General features: G+C 46.9%; 1 protein-coding gene across 1 annotated transcript; it reads left to right on the top strand.

Annotated features, from left to right (window-relative positions):
* Positions 1–2,678: 2,678 nt before the first annotated feature.
* NPS (neuropeptide S) lies at positions 2,679–5,919 on the top strand (the record flags this gene model as incomplete). Its single annotated transcript, XM_079138426.1, has 3 exons — positions 2,679–2,686; positions 2,795–2,876; positions 5,740–5,919. 3 exons carry the CDS (start codon positions 2,679–2,681, stop codon positions 5,917–5,919), a joined length of 270 nt encoding a protein of 89 aa, XP_078994552.1.
* Between the last annotated feature and the right edge of the window lie 14,569 nt (positions 5,920–20,488).

Genomic DNA, 20,488 nt, shown 5'->3' with positions numbered 1-20,488 from the left:
TGTCTTCGGTTTCCTCTACAGAAGTTAAGTAATGGACTTCTCCCTAGAAATATACGCATCCCTAGACCCAAGGCTCAAGACAGTGATCTTACTCTTTGGGTTAGATCATTATTCAGTAATTACATTATTCTAACTATGTAAATTCTTCTCCCAGCTGGGTCAAGCAGTTAACTTTGTACTTTTCCTTCCTATGCAACATGTTTTCACTGGAATGCATGCATATCTCTCTTCCTTTTGCTTAGTTCTCTGTAGATCTATCATGAATTCAACCCCCACTCTCATCGTCTGATTCTTCTCTCAGGGCATTTAGACTTTTCTGGCTTTCATCCTCTGTGGAAGTCTCTCCCACGGTCTTCCCACCCACCCCAAGCTGCTTGTTGCCCTCCAGGTCTGGTGTATAGGTCTCACTGGGGAGAGCCACGCTGGGAATTTCTTTCTTTGTCTCCTGTGTTTATCTCCTGGATGTGTACCTCCCATTTTTCTCTTTACAGGATTGTATATTTACTTTGATGGAGCACATCCTGAAGTAGATTTCCAAGAAAAGGTTTGCTTATTTGTCTTTTTTCTCCAATTTTTTGGGAGAGTCATTTAACCTCATCTTTCTGTCCTTCTACTAGTTTCCATTAGCTTTTTTTTGCCTTCTAAACTCTTCTCTTTATATAGCTTTCTTTCTTGTTTAATTGATCCAGTATATTCTCTTTTGTTTTCTCTTATTTCTTTCAAGTTACTTTTCTCCCAGTGTGATTTGGTCCCTATCTTTCAGGACAAATTGCTGTTGCTGTAGACATCTCTGTCATCTTCTTTGCTCTTATTTGGTTCTAACTTTATAAATAGTCAATGCAGTTTTGTCCAGGTCCTCTATATATACTTAAGAGTAGGCTCCAGAATCCATGGAAGAATGTTGTTATTGGGAGTTTTCAGATGAGTACTTAGTGGATTACAGCTGACTAAGATGCTTTTATTAGGAAACCCTGGTGTCTCCATCTTGAAGTTTTTCCTCTGGGGCTGGACAGACAACTCAGAGACCGTCTTCTGTTTGCTGGTCTTGAGGGAAAAGACCTGCCCAGAAGTGTGCTGGGAGTGTGCCAGAGCAGAGGGCCAGGGTCTTGGCCCTGTGTCCCATGCTGGTCTGAGCTTTGTTCTTAGAAGGGTGCCTGGTGGTGCCACTGAGCCCCACTGCATGGCTTGGACATCTGCTTTGCAATTCTTCAGGGAAAACTTCTATGCTCCTGCCAAGTCCCGCTGTCTGAACGCAGGAAGTGGGAGCGTGGTCCTGGAAGGATGCACACTTGAGTTTGACCCTGTTTTCACCCCGTCTTCACCACAGGTGAAGCACCTGGGTCCATGTTCCTTGGTCACTCGAGTCCATTAATGGTTTGTTGGCACATTTCTCAGATCCACTCAGTCAATTGCTCATCACTCAACCAAATCTTGCCGCTGTCACCTTCTTCCCTGTTCTTGTTTTTATGTGTGATTTTAGCTGGGTTTAAGGAGACACCAAAACAAAACAGGTGTACTCAGCCTTTGGCGCTCTGAAGGCCCTGTCTTCCAGTGTCCGTATGAAGCCCCAGGAGCATCCTGATCAAAGGTGTTTGGATGGCTTGGCAGGTCCCCAGCCTGGTGCTGGTCCTGTGAGCTGGGTCCTCTTGAGAGTCCAGGTCCCCTGCTCTGGTTTGTGCTAGGCAGAAGGGACTACAGCATTGACAGTCGCATGTGAGTCATTGGGAGTGGCAGCTCTCAAAAGAAAGGGATGCAGCACCGATAAATGGCAGCAAATGTCCCAGACACAGGCAGGCTGTCCTCCAAGGGGTGTGGGTCTCGAGGAGGCAAGGGTTGCCCTTGGTTGCTTGTATCATAAACAAATTGTCCCCGTCTCAGAAGCACTGGTTATCCAAGCAGAAAGCTCTGCCTTGAGTGTTTTCCTCCAGCACAAGCCTCAGCAACATCTGTTCACACTTAGTGCTCCTGGACCAGTTGATTACCACAGATGCCCACTGCAGACTAGGCACCAAGGCTTCCCGGGCAGTCATGCGGGCGGGTGCTCACGGAGCCCTGGACTGGAGCTTGGAGAGTGCCCATGGAGGGGACAGACCAGCCTTCCTCCTTGACTTGGAGGACTCGTGGGAAAAGGTGTGCCATTTATTTCCCCAGTTTAACAGATGAAGTCCTAACATAGAAACTTTAAATAACCTGCCTGTGTCATTTGAGAATGATCTGCATACATCGTTGGTCTTATAACCATTTCTTTTGTGTCAGTCTCTGAAACAAGATGTCTTAGCTATTCAAGGAAATAATGTCATCCTTCTTAAATGTTTAAACTCTAAGTAAAAAAGAAAAAAGAAAAAAACCCTCCGGGTTCTTTTTGAGGCCTCTGGCCCTCTATGTCACTATGATGTGGCACAGAGGGCCAAGCTTTTGAAGGGCATTCTAAAGAGTGACCTTTCAACGAAGTCGACTCTTAGTAACTCAGTGACAATGTTTTTGTGTTATCGTCCTTTTCCTACTTAACAAGAACAAAAGGCCACAGTCAGACCAGCCAGCCACATGTGAAGGAATGTGATGACATTTTCACTTCTAAACTTTACAGGTATAAAAGCACCACTGTAGGAGCATCCTCAGCGAGCGCGAGGAATTTGGCAATAAAGCCACCTGCCTGTGCAGATTTGGGGAAGTCCAACATGATTAGGTAAAACACTTCATTTCTCTGCAATGAGAACTGTTGGGTTTTTATATGCCTTCAAAGGTAAACTTGTCCATATGAAGCTAAATCTGAGGGCTTTTTTCTACTCTGCAGCTCATCAAAATTCAATCTTATCTTAGTCCTGTCGCTGTCCACCATGCATGTGCTTCAGGGTTATCCAGTTTTATCTTCTAAGGTAAGGGTTTTGCCTTATTTTTGATGCTTGATAGGTGATGAGAATTGTTGTGTATCTCTAGGGTCCCTAAGTTCAAACCAACCTCAAGGAATTTGGGACAGAACAGGAATTTCCTTTACTTTTAGAGCTTTCAATAAAAAAAGGTAAGCAGATTCATGAAATTGGTAAAAGGAAGGTTTTGTGACTACCAGTAATACTGGGCTGTATTAAATGTGTGGTGGATTATTTGGGGTGGGCCCCTGCATAGGGAAGTGTTCATTTCAGTGTAAAATGTTATTTCTTACCCATGACAATTTACTTATTCCATATGTATCAGCTCATGGCCACAGCAAACATTTAGCTTCTGGAATCACATCAAAAATACAATGGTCATTTTTTAGAAATAGTGAGTTTTCTAATTTTACAAAAGAGGACCTTTTTTGATGTAGAATGTGGAGAAAATGTTAGGTTGAAATGAAATGTTACATAAAATATTAATACACATATTTATTCAGGAGCATTGATTTAGCTCTCAACTGTGTTCACTGAACCATTCAAGATGTTCAGAAAATGAATGTCTTTCTTTGGAATAGTTAATACTATTTCTATGATATTTTAGTTGTTTTCATGTCATTATTTTGTATAAAATTTTAAAATATCTTTGGTTGTTGATAACACCTTGAACTTCAACGTTTCTTCACAAAACTTAACCTGTCACACTGCAATTCCTGAAATCAATGAAATTTATGAAATTACTTACAGGATAAAGAGAAGTTGCATAAATCCTAAATGATAAATCTGTGTCCAAATATAATGATCTAGTTATTTATACTACTGGTTCTCCCTCTCGTCTTTCCATCTGTCATTTTTCTATTTCTCGTTTACTTAATATAGCTTCTCTTTCCCCTTCTTATTCCTCTGAGCATTCAACATTAATTTAGTCATTGATTCTATAAGACATCACATTGATCAAGCTGATGAGTCACAAGCCATAAATTGGTATATTTTCTCAAATGTCTTCCTAATGACTTTCTATTCTCCCCCCAAAGATTTGCTCATGACGTTTCTGTTGAACAAGAGGCACTTGTCTGTTGTTTTTTTTTTTTTTTTTCTTTTTGTTAATTAAAAATGTTCTTTCTTCTAAAATACTTATGAGACCTCCTTGCTCATTAGGGGAACATCTCTGCATTGTCTATATTTCTGTTGTTGCACCTGACATGCTCCCTCTCCTCCTAATCCACCATCTGACACTGGCGTGGATGGTGTTTGCGTCAATTTGGTTAAGGTGAAGGTGCACACAGGATTTTGTCATGCTCTTCAGACTTCCTGAGTCCGTCAACCAGGCAAGGCAGAGCTGTCCTCAGATCTGCAGAGCCCACCATATCTTCTCAGGGGACTCAGGGATCTCATAACCAGAGCCAGCACCTTCGTTCTTAGCACAAAGTTGGCATCGGGAGCATTTCTGGAGAGAACTGGATTGCTTCCCGTCAGGCAATGACTCAGAGGCCCCTCCTGCTGGGAATTTAAAATAGATGGCATTAATCTATCATGTTTAGGTTCCCTCTGTTGAAACAGGGAAAAACACATAGTGGTGTTCGACCATGAATTTTAGAATTGGTTTTCCCATTACTGACATTTATGAAACTGTCCTTGACTCTTCCCAGATCAAAAAGGAAAGAAGGAAGGAAGGAAAGGAAACTGGTCTGCCACGCAGGGGGCACTGGGAATGGTTTGCCTGGGAGGTCTGACTGCCAGAGTCCCCGGTCGGGGTGCAGAATTCCAGGAGTGTCTGTGTGCTCCAGTCCCTTTCCACCTCCAAATACAGTGACCTGAGGCTAAACTTTGCTTCCTGCACTGAGGCAGCAAAGGGCATGACTTCCTTGGTGGCATGTCTCTCTATTTATAATAAAGGCATTCAGCTCTGTCCTTTTACTCAGGAGAGAAACGGGGCTTGATCAGATGCCTCAGCTTGAATGACTTTAGCTCCAGGCCATTTTAGTTCCTCATCTAAAAGTGAGGAATTAACAGTACCTGCTTCATGGAGATTTGGGAGGAAATAAAATAAGATGAAGTTGGGAAAGCGTAGCCCAGAGATCACTGATAAACCATTGCTCGCATGACCAGTGAGGCTTGTATTAGTGTCTCAGTGTGTCACGATTCATCTGAAAACACACAAGAGAGAAAACGTGCTCAGTGGTGACAGTTCCCATGGAGCCCTGGGCCCAGCTTTCCCTTGGGGTTGGGGACACAACCTCTGTTCCAGTGCACACTTTCCTCATCTGCCAACATGGGGTTGACCTGCAGGCTTGGGGTGCCCAGCTCCAGCGCTGAGGTCCCAGACCCAGCTCTTCTCCTGCTCAGAACCCGGACAGTAGCTGGCACTGTCCAGGCCTCCCATCACTGATGAGGGATCAGATGGAAGCTGAAAGTTGAAGATGCCGAGCTCCCAACGGCGAGACCTCCTTTCAGGGAATCTGGGCAAGTCGCCAGGGCAGCCCAGAAGGAACATGCTCCTGACTGAAACCTGGCCATCCTGGGTGGATTTTCAAAGTGAATTTCTCAAACTATTCCCAGGACTAATTAAAGCTGCTTGAAACGCTCCTTATAAAGTAACAGCAACAGGATAACTATGCAGCGCATGATAGAAACGCTGAGCAGCAGCAATTACATAAGTAGCGCAAAATTAGACAAGTGGGCAGATCACTCCAAATAAAATATTTTGTATGTGGATAAAGTATACATTGTGTTTTAGCAAAACTTCTGCCCTTAAGAAGATTAGATATATTGGATTTGTCCCTAAAGGATTTTGAAAATTGTTACTGTTGCAATAAAATTTTAACCCTAAAGCTATCTTTTCTCCCTCCTCCCCCCGCAGAATCACCAGGTGTCTGGGAAGTCTGATTACTTTCTCATCCTGCTGAGCAGCTGCCCAGCCAGGCTGGATGCGAGTGAGGGACCAGCATTTTTAAAGCCAATTTTGGAGAAGACATCTATGAAGAGGTCCTTTCGCAATGGAGTTGGCACAGGGATGAAAAAAACTTCCTTTCGAAGAGCAAAACCATGAATAAATGTGCGAAGGACTCTGGGAATTAATCTCCAACTATGTGGAGTGTGACTGATGTGCTAAAGTCAGTCATATCTTCATCATTAAGTGTTGGTTTGCTCTCAATCCTCAAATCTTTCCTCTCCTAACTGGTTCAGAGTAAATTGAGTTTTAAAAAAAAATGTAAACCTGTCCCAAACTTTCACTTGTGAGAGAAAAAAACATTTCTGTGCTCAGTTAGCAACTTTGCCAGATGGGGTCGGACACATTCGCTTTGATTTTAGATTGGCCAGAAGGTGTGAACATTTTCTTTACAGTCATGACAGTAGTATGAATTTGTCCCTGCCTGTAATATTGTAGTATCATCATGTTGCATACTGCAGTGAAATAGATACTCTTTTTTCTTTTAAATATGGTTTTCTCAAATGACTTAGCAGGGCCAACTCTTCTGGGCTGTGCTACTTCAGCGTCTTGTGAAACTAACTGATGTGACATTGTTGGTACAGCAGTATCAATTGATCCATCAATCGATCAATACATACAACAAGTATCACTGGAACCCTCTGGATGTAATTCTTTCTTCTCTTTCCTGATTTTCAACATAGGCAAATATGGATTATCTTGTTAATTTCTTTCCTTTTAAAATTAAAATATGAGATGCTGTCAGTAATAATGAAGATAACAGCCTGCTGGTTGCCCTGTAGGGTGGGAGAGTCTGGGGGAGCCCACTCCCCAAAACTGTGCTCACTCCCACCAAGTGCCATCACCTTTTCCACTGAAGCTCTTTGTGTGTATGTTTTCACAAGTAATAAAATCATATTAACTTTAAAAATTTACTTTTAAATGTAGAATTATTAGTACATATTAATACACATAATATTATACAAATCAATGGGTTTGTGACTTTTCCACAGAAACTCTTGACATTGCTTTTTAAGAAAAGATAACCGCAGTGCTGGCTGGTGTGCTGTTTCCACAAGCGTCATGTTGGTGCCTGTGTTCGTTCGTGCTGGACTCTGCAACACGCCAAGCGTGTTCCCGGGACGCCACCCACCACTGCCAGGTGGGAGCTGTGTAAGCTTCAGAAAGGCACTGTCTTTGGTCACCAGTTGTGGATCCAGACATGGAGTCTTCAGAAGATGGTACTCGTGGTGAGCAGGTGGCAGAGTGGCCAGGCAGCCTGCTCCGTCGAGTGGATGCCACAGAACAGCCTTCAAATGGGCAGTGCTGGGGTCGGTGCCCGGAGTTCACAGGCAAACACAAGGACGTCCCGGTTTGTCCCGCCGCTGTGCTTCAGGGTTGGGGTGTGCTTCTTTCCACCCTTGCTGTCCAGATGAGCATGAGTATTTAAGGATGGAGCCACAATATTGCAAATGCTAGCGAGGGGGAGGCACGTGCACTTTAAGGACCAGGGGACCTCAGGGAGACCCACTTAGGGAGGCCCAGAGGAGCCTTCCTCAAGAGCAAGGCCTTCAGGTGACACTCTGACCTCTCCTGGGCAGAGGCTGTCTTCCTCCCTGAAGTCCAGATGGTCTGCAAGACCTGTGCTGTGTGTCTCTCCCCCAGGACCTTGACCTGCCCCGGCTTTGAGTGGATCACCTCTCCATTCCAGTGCCTAACCCCTGGGCCGCCCCTTCCATTTCCTTTGGGGACTGGGGTCCACTACTGTCCTCATCCCTGAGCCAGCATGCAGGGTCTTCTGTCTAAGGACGCTGCCAGGGACTGTGGGACAGAGTGGGAGGGGAGGTCACACACACTGCTATGTCGCCTGCCTTGCCCTCCCCTGTGCCCTGGATCCAAAAGGGTGGCCTTCTTTTTTTTTCACTTATTTCACATATAAAGGGACCAGGTGTACCTTCCGTACACTTAAAACAGTTCTTAGGCAAATTGCCATTTTCTGAGATCACCTCTCTGTCCTTATTCCTGTTCCCCAAACACACATGCACGCACACATACCCCAGTGGCAGCTAGGGCTAATTTTCTGGATCTTCAGACACAGCCTTGGCTCTGGAGACTAAGGCGGCCGCGAGGACCTGCGGGCCGATGGGAGGTGTGGGGCACTGCTGGCACACACCCAGGCTGCTCCTACAGGGACTCCAGCTGTCCACCAGCCTGGCCCTCCCTCGCCGAGGTCACACCCACAGTGTCCACAGTGATTCCCTAGCACCTCCTCCCAACAACCCGTTTCTGCCCTTCACACTGTGGCTGCCACCTCTGCTCCCAGGTGTGGAAAGGCGTGCGGGGAGTTGTCCTGTGGCCTTGGGACCAGTACCTGCATGCTCCATCTGCACCTGATTCCTTTCCCTCTTGGGGCCACAGAGCGGGCTGAGGTAACTGAGATGATTTTTTTTTTTTTTTTTTGTACTGGGGATTGAGCTCAGGGGTGAGTTATCACTAAGCCACACTCTAGCCCTTTTCATTTATTTTGAGAGAAGTTCTTGCCAAGTTGCTTAGGGCCTTGCTAAGTTTCTGAGGCTGGCCTCAACTTGCCATCCTCCTGCCTCAACCTCCCACGTTGCTGGGATTACAGGTGTGTGCCACCATGCCTGGTGTTATTTTTTTTAAATTACAGAAATATACCGTTGTTATTTTTAGGTGAAGGAAACCTGTTCCCCAGCACACTGTGTGTGTATGGATACGGACGAAGGGAGGCTGCCCTACTGCAGTATGTGGACTAGCCACCCGATGGTACTATGGTCCTTTCCTTTGTTTCTATGGGGCAGCTTTAAAACTCAGAGCAGTCGGCCAGGGGCAGCTCCACTCTCCTTACCTCTGGCCCCCAGAGGGACTCCCTCAGAGGATCTGGGACTGTAGCAAGGAGCTCACCCTAAATGGGGGCTCCAGGCTCCACTACTCCGTGAGGCCTAGCCAGCAACACGTAAAGCTCATCCAGTAAAATTAGAAAACCTGGTGTGAGTTTGTCAGGGAAATCGGTGTTCGTCTGCCCGGCACTATTGGTGGGGAGCTAATCAGATAGCCTGATAGACCTTATTTACTACTTCAAAGCTGAAAACGAGTTACTGCATTAATAAGCTTGGGGTGAGCGGGGTGTCGATGGGGCATCTTGTGTGTGGAAAGGGAGAGATTGCTATTTCAGGGGAAGCGTCCTAATTTTCAGCTATTTGCATTTATATGGATTGGTTGGAATAATAAAACACCAAACACATAATTGGAAAGATTCTCTTCCCATTTCCAGATCTAAAATATCATTTCAGCCTCAGGGGGAAAAGGACTATGAAAAAGTATGGGCACTGGAAAAATAGCAGATTACAAGAGGGCAGATTGGAAATTTTGCTTTCTGAGGAAGAATCATACCTTTGATAAGGTTTTAGGAATAAAGCGTTTAAGACAAAAAAATATCCGAGTCATGTTTAAGAAGAGTCACTGGAGAGGATGTGACCAAGGACGGCCACCAACCCTCTGGGGAACAAGAGTGCTAACACAGTAAGCTGCATTCAGTCGTTGGCATCTGTTTCCAAGCCTGCCCACCTGCACCTGAGGCTGTGTACAGGGGAATGGCAGGGGTTGTGACCAGAGGGTCCTGGACACACTTCACCCTTCAGCATCAGGGGGCATTGGTGGAGGCTGGAACTTCGCCTTCAGAGATGGAGGCACCAGGCAAAGTTTTGGAAGCCCTGGGAATGTAGCATCCCAAGGGAGGAGTGATTTTCAGTTAATTTCCCTCGATTCTACCTGAACCTGATTGTGTTCCGTGTTTTGTCTGGAGCAATTTTGATGAAGGGGAAGGAAAACAGCCCCTGAGGGACATAGGTGTCTGGGGGGTGAGTGTCAGTGTGCAGGACTGAGCATAGAGGGGACTCAGAAGGCAGCTGACCCAAGCCCCTGGGTCCCACGACTGCACTCCAGCCCAGGGCCATGCTTGCTCAGTTGTGCCACCTTGCTTGAGCTTCTAGAAACTTCTGAGCCCAAGTTCCATGACCACACGTCAGGGCTACTATGACTAGCCTTACAGGGTGTTTGTGAATTTATTTCTCCATTTGCTCAACACATATTTATTGAGCCCATACATCCAGGGACAGTTTTCTAGGTACCGGGAAAGCTGCAGTAAAAAAACAGACCAAAATTATTGGGATGGAGTTGGAGAAACATGATACACTTGAAATATAATGCATGTAAAGTGTTCCCAATAAAATGTGGGTGATCTGGCAGAAGTTTTTCAGGGCAATTGATCTTTCTTATCTGCTGAGCATTATGGGTGGTGGAGAAGCTAGTTAGATGCACTGGTAGGTGTTATTTAACATGTACGTATACAACAGTAGGCACAGCATGTAACACAATAGTGCACTGAGTGCATACAGTATCACATGTAATCGTACATATTTACAAACGTGCCTAGTAGTTTGGACTGTGCTAAGGAAGAGAGAGGGGGCGGCGTGAGGCGGAAGTGGGAACACAGCCTCCGGTAGGGTGGCTAGGGAAGCTGGAAAAGACTAGCAGGACCGTCGAGACTCGGAGCGGAGTGAGCATAGAGAGGATGAGGGGGACGGGACCAGACAGGAAAGGGGGTTTCTGAAGGGTCTGGCAAGACTTCTGCTTCCCTTCTGAGGGACAGAGAAGTGACATCACCAGATGTAGTTTCAGCTTCCATGAGTTTGAAAGGAGGAGGAATGACATACACTGGGCTGGCCTTGGCGAAACAGCAGTTCATCTGAGGATGACACCGGGCCCAGGTCCCCCTCTTCCTCCATGCGCCACAGCTCTGCCCTGGGAAACAGGTGAGCCGGGAGACGGGCTCTGTCCAAGGAGCTGAGGGCCCCGGGGCTGGCAGGGCGGGTTCCTGGCCCTCAGTGAAGACCTGCCTGGCAGGAGGGATGCTCTCCTGGGTTCTTTTTCATGTGAGAACGAGGAGCACTTTGTTCTTACAAATATTCCCTGAAATGTTCCCAGAGATATACCCACTGTTTTGGAGGGGAGGCTTGAGAGTGGGTGGAAAGTCCAGGCAAATGAATATAAGAATTGAGGTTTCGCCTTGTACATTTGGGGGTGCCTACCTCATTTTCTTTATGTTGGTTATTCATTTCTAATGTTGGAACCTAAAAACAAGAAGGGTGTCTCCTACAAGAGCTCTACTCCAACAACCCATCACTGTCATCTTTGAGCAGTGGCAGGAAAGGATCAACCTTCTGGGCAAATCCGAGACCGCCAGAGCCCGTTTCTGCATGCAGTAGAAAGGAGAAGAGGGCGGTCTGATCCCGAGTCCTATCCTGTGCTCAGTACTCCCAGCTTTCATTGGTCTATTGGGCCATAATGGGAAGAAGAAGCACGGAAGAACCTGCCCTCCACCTCCCTTCCTGGACTGGTCTCTGAATATTCACACATTTGCATGCCTTGGAGAAGAGACTGGCTTCTCTGCTGGTGGGAGACTGTTGCTCTATTGCCCTTCCGGGAAGAAGGAGTGTGTTCTGCTGGACCCTGGAAGCTCTCTCCAGGTGGCGTGGGACGAACCCTGCAGTCTGTGGCTCCACCTCTCCATGAGGGTTATGCACAATTTCTATTCCCGATGCTATCTTCCCCAGAGCAGCTGAGATCCTGCCTCAGTGTATTTGTCCCGAGCTTAAGAGGCCACTCACATGCTTGCCCCACACAAAAGGCAGGCGGGCCCCTGCCAGGAGCACAGACCATAATGGATCCATAGGTTCAGTCATGCTAGTGCAAGCACACCTCTCTGTGGGATACCAAAGGCCAGGTTCTTCTGCGTGACGCAGCTGCTGAGCTGCCCCCTGTGAGCCCACCTCGTGCCTGCTGTGTTTGGACTGTGCCTGAGCCTCACTGCCTCTGCCTATCAAGTGCTAAATTCAGTTAATGCCTTATATGGAGAAAACTTGCCAAAAAAAAAAAAAAAAAAAAAAAAAAATAGAACCTGAAGAGATGCTTGCTGATGTGGTTATAAACAGGCTTCTTCTCCATGATAGTCTGCCTCCCGCTCGACAGGCTTGAGGTTTTGTGCCAAGTGCTTTCCAGATAACTCCGCCACAGTCCCACGAGGGCCTGGGATGTGTTATCTGCACAGGCAGACAAGGAGGTGAGCTGAGGCAGACAGTGATTTTCTCAAGGTCACATACCTGGTAAGAGGCAAGTCTTCCTACCTTCCTAGCAGGTGCTCACAGACCATGACATCCACCTGCCCTCAGACTGATGCCAGATCCTGAATAGAGAAAAAACATTAAAAATCAGAACAAGTGCATTTGCTTTTATTGCTGCAGAGCAAATTACCAGAGACGCTGTGGCTTAAAACAGCACACACCATCTCCCAAGAGTCAGGAGTGCAGGCCCGGCATCATCAGGCTGTCTGAAGCAGGGCCACATGGGACTCAGGTCCAAGATGTAGGGCTAGGTCTCATCTTAATGTCACCTGAAGAAGCATCTCTGTCCAGACTTATGTGTTCATTGGCAGAATTCACCTACCTGTGGCTGTTTCTTGCTGGCTCTTGTCTGGTGACCACCCCAGTTCCTGAAGCTACCTGTGCTTCTCCATGTGGGGCCCTAATATGGCTGCCAACTTCCTCCAAGCCAGCAAGGGGAGAATCTCCAGCAAGAAGGGCATCACTGACTTCCTGTCACTTTTGCTATATACTAGTGGCTAAAGAAAGTCACAGGTCCTGCCCAGGCTCAAGGGGAGGGGTTTACACATGGTATAGCTACCAGGCAATGGGCTTGGGGGAGGGGACTCTGCAGAATCAACCACAGAAGTTATGGGTGATGACCTTGGCTATGAAAGATGATCTCCCAGCCCAGATTGGATTCCTAAGCTGAAGGATCCAGAGCAAATGTGACTGACAGCTTAGGAGCCACTTACTCAAGGATGCGCCTATGAAGTGCCCTGTCCGTGCTTACACACATCAAGCCAACCTCCTTCCCTTTAAGGTCTAGACTGTGCCCACATCCTGTCAAACAATCTTGAGACTGGACTTAGGTTGAAATTAGGGTTTAAACACATTCGAGTAACTGATTCATTGGAGTCCTCCATGGTACCAGGCACCGGGTGAAGTTTGTGATAAGCTCATTTGATTCCCATGATAACCCTAAAAATGCAACAGAACACCTGTAAAGTAGGTACTCTTCTGATCCCCGTTTCACAGATAAGTCTGGAGGTGCAGAGAGGGTAAGTTTCCTGTCCAAGGTCACAGAGCTTGTGAGCTGTGGAGCATGTAGGGAAAGCAGCAGTCTAACCCCACAGACTGAGTTTGTCCCCACTGAAGAAGCTCAGACTGACGCTGGACATGAATGTGAGCCCTTGGACTTCAGAAAGCTGCCCTCTCCCTGGACCGTTCAGATATTGTTTCAAAGACACAGGGCCGTGAGGGAAAGCTGGCCGCAGGGCGGGTATGGAGAAACTGGGCAGAGTAAGTCAGCAGAAAATGCAGGGAGGACACACAGGGACAAGGAAGACATTCGAAATTTCCAGGATACATAACCCACAGGGAAATGTATTCCCAGGGGAGAGAACAAAGGTGCAATAAGAAAATGACCAGATCCAATTGAGAAATGGAAAATTCCAAAATCACAAAGGATCTGCTTATGTGCTTGGTAATTTCTGACATGATATTGTATTAAGCGGCCGTGCTGTAAATAATAGAGAGGTGGTGCTTTTCCAGCGACAGCAGTAAAAGTGTTGACATGTCACTGGAGAAGACAGCTCATGGGGAGTTTGTAGCTCTTGTCCTCCTGTCCACTATGGGACTTCGCGCATCCTTGGGCAAGCAGGTTAGTAATTATCAAGTGAATTATGGTCACTGCCAAAGGATGGCATTAGCTAGAATCTTGCTTCCTGCCACCATGATGGAAACCCTCCAGGTACATAAAAGAATTATGGGTTAAGGTTCTTTTATAGCCCTTAATAAGCAGATCTGCAGCTCAGAATTGGTGCATCGTCTTCTCTCTCAGTCTCCTCTGGGCTTTGGAAACTCAGCCCATGTGTGTGGCCACACTATTTCATGAGGGTCTCCTATTTCTTGGGATTTATGACACAAGCTTTGCAGTCAGACATACCCCAGCTTAAATGGCATTCCACTTTAAAAAACTGTGGACATGTTCTGGGACCTCTCCAAGCCTCGGTTTCCTCATCTGTAAAAGGGAACCTGCAGTGGCATCACAATAGGGCTGTAGGGAGAACAAAATGAAATAACATCCATTGTGCATTCAACACAGTGGGATGTCTCGTGGGCACTCTGTAAAGGGAACATTTCAAACCTCACACTCAACATTCAATAAAAGTTTGGGTATGTAACCCACATTCATAAATTAGATTGGAGAAGAATTGGAGATAGGTAATATTTGTTCTAATTCTACCATATTATCAACACTTGGATAGTTTTCCATGTATTGCTCCAACTGTATTTATAAGCTAATAAGGATGCTGGTATGGCTGAGTCCCAAGGGGAAAATTCTAAGCTCTTTAGAAATGGTGTGGCCAATTATGCAGATTAATTGAAGTGCATTGAAAGATCGATTGCATGAGTGGGCAATGGCCAGGCCATACATGACCATGCAGGCCCACACCTCTGCAGCGGTCAGGCCAATCTCTGCAGCAACTGGCTCAGAACAGTCAGGACAGGTCCAATGACTGCCAGCTCTCTCTCCCCCAACCCCACCATTTCCAGGTTAGACCCAGCAAAGAAAGCCAAATATGCTCTGCATCCAATCCCAGAGGATGTGTTAACTCAGGTGAGCCCACCTCAAGCCTCCCCTCCCAGCACCCTCCATGCAGGGCCCGTGAGAAGCCCCTACTGTCTCTACTATGAAGCCCCCCTCTCCCCACCTGCCGAGTCCTTGTCAAATAGAAGAGACGGTGCCTGACCCTGGGGCTGCAGCAGGGTGTTTGTTCTCATTTGGGTGGTCTCTGTGTTTCCACAGCACCGATGCAGTCAGGATAACACACATGGAGAAAAGCTTCATGGGAAACCTACAAGTAGCCCCAAATCAAAACTTATTGGCATAAAATTTGGGGGTATTTTTTCTAAAATGAAGACACTTATATTTATTCCTCTTACTGTAAATTCAAAAATCAGATGTAGGAAATTTACATAAAAAGGAACAAAGCTTGAAAATGTGACTCTAATCCCAGTGTCCACAGGTAACTATCCTCCACGTGTTCAGATATCTGTATGATGTGGGGGGAACACATACACACATACACACACACACACACACACACACACACACACACTTGGAATTCTTCTGTGCATGGCTTTTTCATAAATGTAGCCCAGTTTTCAATTGGCAGTCTTTTCTCATTGATGTTAAAATTTCCCTATGTAAGAGGATATTAAGTCTTTTGTCATCTTTAACAATTATATTTTTGTATTAATTTGTGTTTTTCTTGCAAATGTTTTTTCTCCTTTTAGTTTGTGGCTATTGGGTCACAGGAAAGAAAATGTTCCCACTTCAAGATCATATTTAGGGTTTTATTTAAATCTTGGATTCAGGATCCATCTCCTACTGGGTTAGGGTCATCTTCAAGAGCCTTTTCATAAAGGTACATTGGCACGTTTAGAAAGCCTTTTGCTGGCCGATGTAAGGAGCAGTTTGTTAGCTGTACCATTTTGAGGTTAGCATTTTTTTTCCTGTCAAAATTGTGCAGGCATTTGACTGCTCCATTTTTTTCTGAGATCCTATTATGTTTTTGAGAAGAAGTTATAGCCAGTCTTTCTTTCTTTTTTTCCTTTTGTTTTGGCTAAAAGAACCTGTTTATCTGTTTCTTCTTATTGAATGTAAGAGTCTTTTAGTTTCTTTAAAGTTCAATAATCTTACCAAGAAAAATTTCTATTAATTATTCTTCATGAATTTTCCAGTTCATGGTACATTGTTTGAAAGTTCTTTTATGTTTTTATTACCATTTAATTCCTTTAGTCTATTCTCCAATCCGTGGAGCAGACCATATCCATGTCATCTCCATTGTCTTTCATATTGTGATCATTATCTTAGTCTGAATCCCCCCAAACGGAATATGAGCAAAGCTCCGTTGGCTGCCCTTCATTTGGAATGCAACTCCAAACAGCGAGGATGAAAGAAAAATGGAAGTCAGACGAAGGGAATCACAAAGGCACTTCTGTGCCTTCTGGGGCTGGCCACGCAGTTCTCAGAAGCACTGCTGCTGCTCCTCGCTACGTACGAACCACTGTCTGGAACAGCTCCACAGGGCGAGGGGCTGTCCCTAGTCCACCAAATCTTTGCTCAAACTTGCCTGCTTGCTCCTTTCCATTGAAGTGTGTCCCGGATGCTCCTCTCCCTCTCCAACACCCAGGCCTCCAGAGAGGGGCAGGAGAACTACCTTCCTCTCCCTCCACATGCTGCTTCATCTGGGCCTGGAGGTGGGGGCAGAGGCCACTGTCACAGCCCATCGGGTGCAGAGGCAGCCCCAAGTCGGGCGTTAGGAGACATGGGGGAGGCCGTGGCCTGGGACTGGGTGTGTCCTGGCTGCCCTGCGCGTGTGGCCACAGTCCCCAGTCACATCGTCTACAGGGGTAGAGCAGCACCCTTGGCTGAGGTCCCCCGAGCAGCCCAGATGCGTGCAGCCCAGAGCGCCTGAGAGACTTGGATGTTGGTCTTAATGTAATACATTTTCCTGTCATTCTTTCTACACCTTCGCCTTTGGCCTTTGTGTTATCTTTGATTTTACAGTCCTGGCCAGAATGTAACTGAATTGGTTTCTCCAGTGTTGATTTTCATAATTTCAGCTTCTAAAATATTTAAAATTTCTGCAATGATGCCATTTCTTCTTCATCATCTTAAATTTAGGCCTGCCAAATCTATCTTTAGCTCATTCTGTTATCTTCTTTGGTGTTTAAACTTTTGTTCCTTTTATTCCCTTTGTATGTGAAGACACTCCTTGATTGATCTGATTTCCCTCCATCCTTCCAGTCAGTCTTCCTTCCTTCCTTCCTTCCTTCCTTCCTTCCTTCCTTCCTTCCTTCCTTCCTTCCTTCCTTCCTTCCTTCCTTCCTTCCGTCCTTCCTTCCTCTCTTACTCCCACCTGCTCTCCATTCCTTCTTTCATAAAAAATAAATTTCCAGGGGATTGGGGTGCAGCTCAGTGGCATGAGCTCTGAGTCCCATCCCTCTGAAACAACTTCAGAATGATCAAGTATCTCTGAATGCTCAGATGGCGAGTGTCTGGTTGAGCATTTAACATAAGTCATCTTGTTTCATCCCTGCAACAAAAGCACTGTCTCTGTGAAGCCCAGAGGCATCGTTAAGCCAGTAAGATTGTACGTGGGACACACAGAGCCTTCCACTAGCTGTGACTGACTCCAAACCCTGCCCCTGCCTGTTGGGAGTTCTCTGCACTCAGTGCTTCCTGTGCCTCCGGGAAGGCCCACGTGCTGCTTTCCCAGCCTGGTTTCACCTCATTCGCTGCAAACCATGATCGAGTCATGGCCCTGCTGATGCTCGACTTCCTCATCCGTGAGATGGGGGCTCAGTTGCCTTCCCTCTGGCGCTGAGCTTCCTGGCTCCTGTTCTCTCCCCGCCCCACATGGCTACTGGAGACCTACCCTAGACTTTCAGCTTCAACTGCTGCTTGTTCGGGACTGAAGCGGCTGCACACTCAGCTCCTCCACTGCCACCAGGAAGTTTCAAAAACCAGATGCAAGCGCCAGACTCTCCCCACCCCAGGGCAGTCTTGATTGGGTCGCAGGATGCAAAGAACCCCTGACTCCTAGAAGCAGAAGAAACTAGCAATTCGCTGCTCAGAGCTTAAAGAGAGGAACAAACGTTTGGTGTGGACTTTGTCCTCAGAAGTGTCTCTGGAGGAAGACCCCTTGGCCACCAGTGTGGGTCACGTATTACCCCCGACCCTCGGCAGCGCTCTGCACAGTGAGCAGACACACTCTAGCACAGGCACTGAAGACTGGGCAATGCACACTCTCTCCCCAGGGAGGGCACATTCTAGAGTTAGAAATACTAAAAATCACTTTAATCGACGATTTCCTCTGTTTTTTGAGAGCTGATGTGGGGGGCTGCTGGGTCCAGTGAGGGTGGGGCTCATGAGGTCGGTGCTTCTTGAAGGACGGGAGGGCGTCTGTTTTCATCCACAGAGCACAGGGTTTGGTCTTCAGTTCCAGAAACCTGGGGTGTCATGAGGTGACCTTCGTGACGTCCTTCACTTCCTCTGGGTTTGCAGAGTGCACGTTGGCTGCTCGTCACTGCCCGGCCCCCAGTCCCTAGCCCCACTTCTGGTTATGGTGCCAGAAGACGGCACTTGGGGACTCTGGGTCCTGACTCGGCCCCTGTGTAAGGAGTGCTCATGTGACACTCCAAGTTCCCCTCTACAGGAATTGGTATGGGAGGAACATGCGGAACCCAGACTTCCGCTGAACCTGTTGGGAAGGATGATTCTTTTCTCCCTTGGCCTCAGAGTGGTGGGGTCAGGAGCTTTGGCACCCATTTTTCCATGACCAGAGGAAGCTTCAAACACTGGGGAGTGATACAGGGCTACAGGGGTGCCAGCCCCGGAGGATAGGGCTGGGCCCAGAGTCCATCGCGCCTGAGGCCTGATCCACCCTATGCACTCGGTCTGACCAGGGCTTTGTTTTGATTTAAGCAGCTCAGAGCTAGAGCAGCAGCTGGTGGACAGGGCTGCCGCAGGACTCTGCGCCTGGGCCGCTTCATGCTGCCTGAGCAAGAGCCTGTTGTCCCTCGTTCCCTCTGTGGTCAGACTCGCTCTTCCTCCTCTGTCATGGCTTCTACCAAACAGCTTGGATGCTGTCTACCATGGTGGCCGCAGCTCTTCGCGTGCCCAAGGAACCTGCCTTGGGGTGCTGTTTCACAGCGTCTTCCAGACGCTTCCAGGCAAAAACGGGATGAAGTTGCCACTCGGGGTGGGGGTCTTGGGTGGCAGTATCCCTTCCCTCCGTCCAGAGCGAATGCTAATCCGCTCCCCGGAGAGAGGGGCTGTGAGCCGGCTCTGGATCACCTCCAGCTCAGTGTGCCTTGGGTGTCGGCCTCCCAGAAGTCGGGTCAGCGGGGAGCACAGAGGCAGCGGCATCTCTAGCTGGACATACCTGATCACAAGCAGGAGAAGGGCGGCGTCATAGGGAGTGTGGGAGGGGAGTTGGTGGGACGAGGTTGGTGAAATTCTTTTGCTTTATTTTGGAGCTATAACCATAAAAAATAATCACTTCCATTTGGATAAGGCTTTTTCTCTTTTTATGTTTTGGAGAGCTTTCATGTCCACATCTGAACTGATCCTTCTAATTCTGTGACATAGGTAGAAAGACTATGGTAATTTCAGTTTTACAGTTGATGAACGTGAACTCCATAGAATACACCAGGAACATGTAACTAATTATTAATCTGTATTCCGTGGGTTCTCAGGGTATGTACTGTCTTTATTTTCTGATTTACAGATATTATCATGTTATATTTCAAACGGTTCATGCATGAACTTGCCACTGAGAATACTGTCCCTCTTGTCCAGGATCCTAGAAGTTTCAAACTCTATAAGGACTTTGCAAGAGGCCAGCATTACCATTGATGCTATGCTTTCCTTAGTAATTTTTTAAACTAATTAATTTTACAGATTAAATTCAATTTCTTACAAGAACTGTTGGGACATTTAAATCTGTATGCACTATCTGTTATCTCTGAAAGGTTGCCAGGTAGAGGGAGCCAACTTGCAAGATCCAGGTTTAAGCCCACAGCACTTTAATTAGGAGCTAGCTGCGCTGCCTGGTAGTAAACCCGGCATGGGCAGGGCATCTTCCGCAGCCACTGGCCTCAGACCAGTGTACAAATCAGGTGTTATTGGAATGCACTGATCCCATCCAATCCCTGCCAGGATCGTGGGCTCTGGCATTGCAGAGCCATGAGTAATTTGGGCTCCCTCTCACGAGCTGGCAGCCTTGGGAAGGTTACTTATTTTTTCTAAGATGTAGTTTCTAGAGAACTATTAATAACAATAACTATTTATAGGGTTGTATAAAGATTAGATGAGATCATATTTATGAAATACTCGGCATAGGGCCTGTTTATGTCCAACACAACTTGCTGCTATTTTTATCATGAATCTCAGCACAGAACCAGCACTGCCGTCACCGCCTTTGCCGTGGTCACCAAAGCTAACTTCCGGCTGTCTTTTGGGGCACCCAGGCATCTGTCTTCCTGCGATCTACCACATTCAGTGTCTTGACACCAACGGTCCATGGCCTTGCCCATCTGCCCATGACGCAGAGCTGTGCTTTGCACTTCATGCCGCCAGCTTCACACACAGGAGTCAGAAGGAAATATGACCATGACATATTTTTTATTCTAACACCAGATCTTATGTAATTCAAGTCCAGTGACTCAGTAGCTCTGCTAATGTTCCACTGCCAAATTTGAGGGTCAAGTGGGGAGCTGAGCACTTTACAGCTGTGATCCTCACTGATTTGAAATTGGCTCTGCCGGTGACTCTGACCATTGCTCTGTGTTCTGCTCATTCTGCTTCTCACAGGCTGCAACACCTCAGGCCGGGAAGAAACGGAGGACTCCTCATCAGGATTCTGGACATTGAGGGGGACATCTTACTTGAAGCTAATTATAGGTCTAAATCTGGTGGCTTCGTTTGTGGAGGCCTTGCTAATTAATACACC

Source organism: Sciurus vulgaris (genome assembly GCF_902686455.1).
Source record: "Sciurus vulgaris genome assembly, chromosome: 4".
Classification (NCBI taxonomy): domain Eukaryota; kingdom Metazoa; phylum Chordata; class Mammalia; order Rodentia; family Sciuridae; genus Sciurus; species Sciurus vulgaris.
This window is presented reverse-complemented; position numbering and strand designations above follow the sequence as displayed.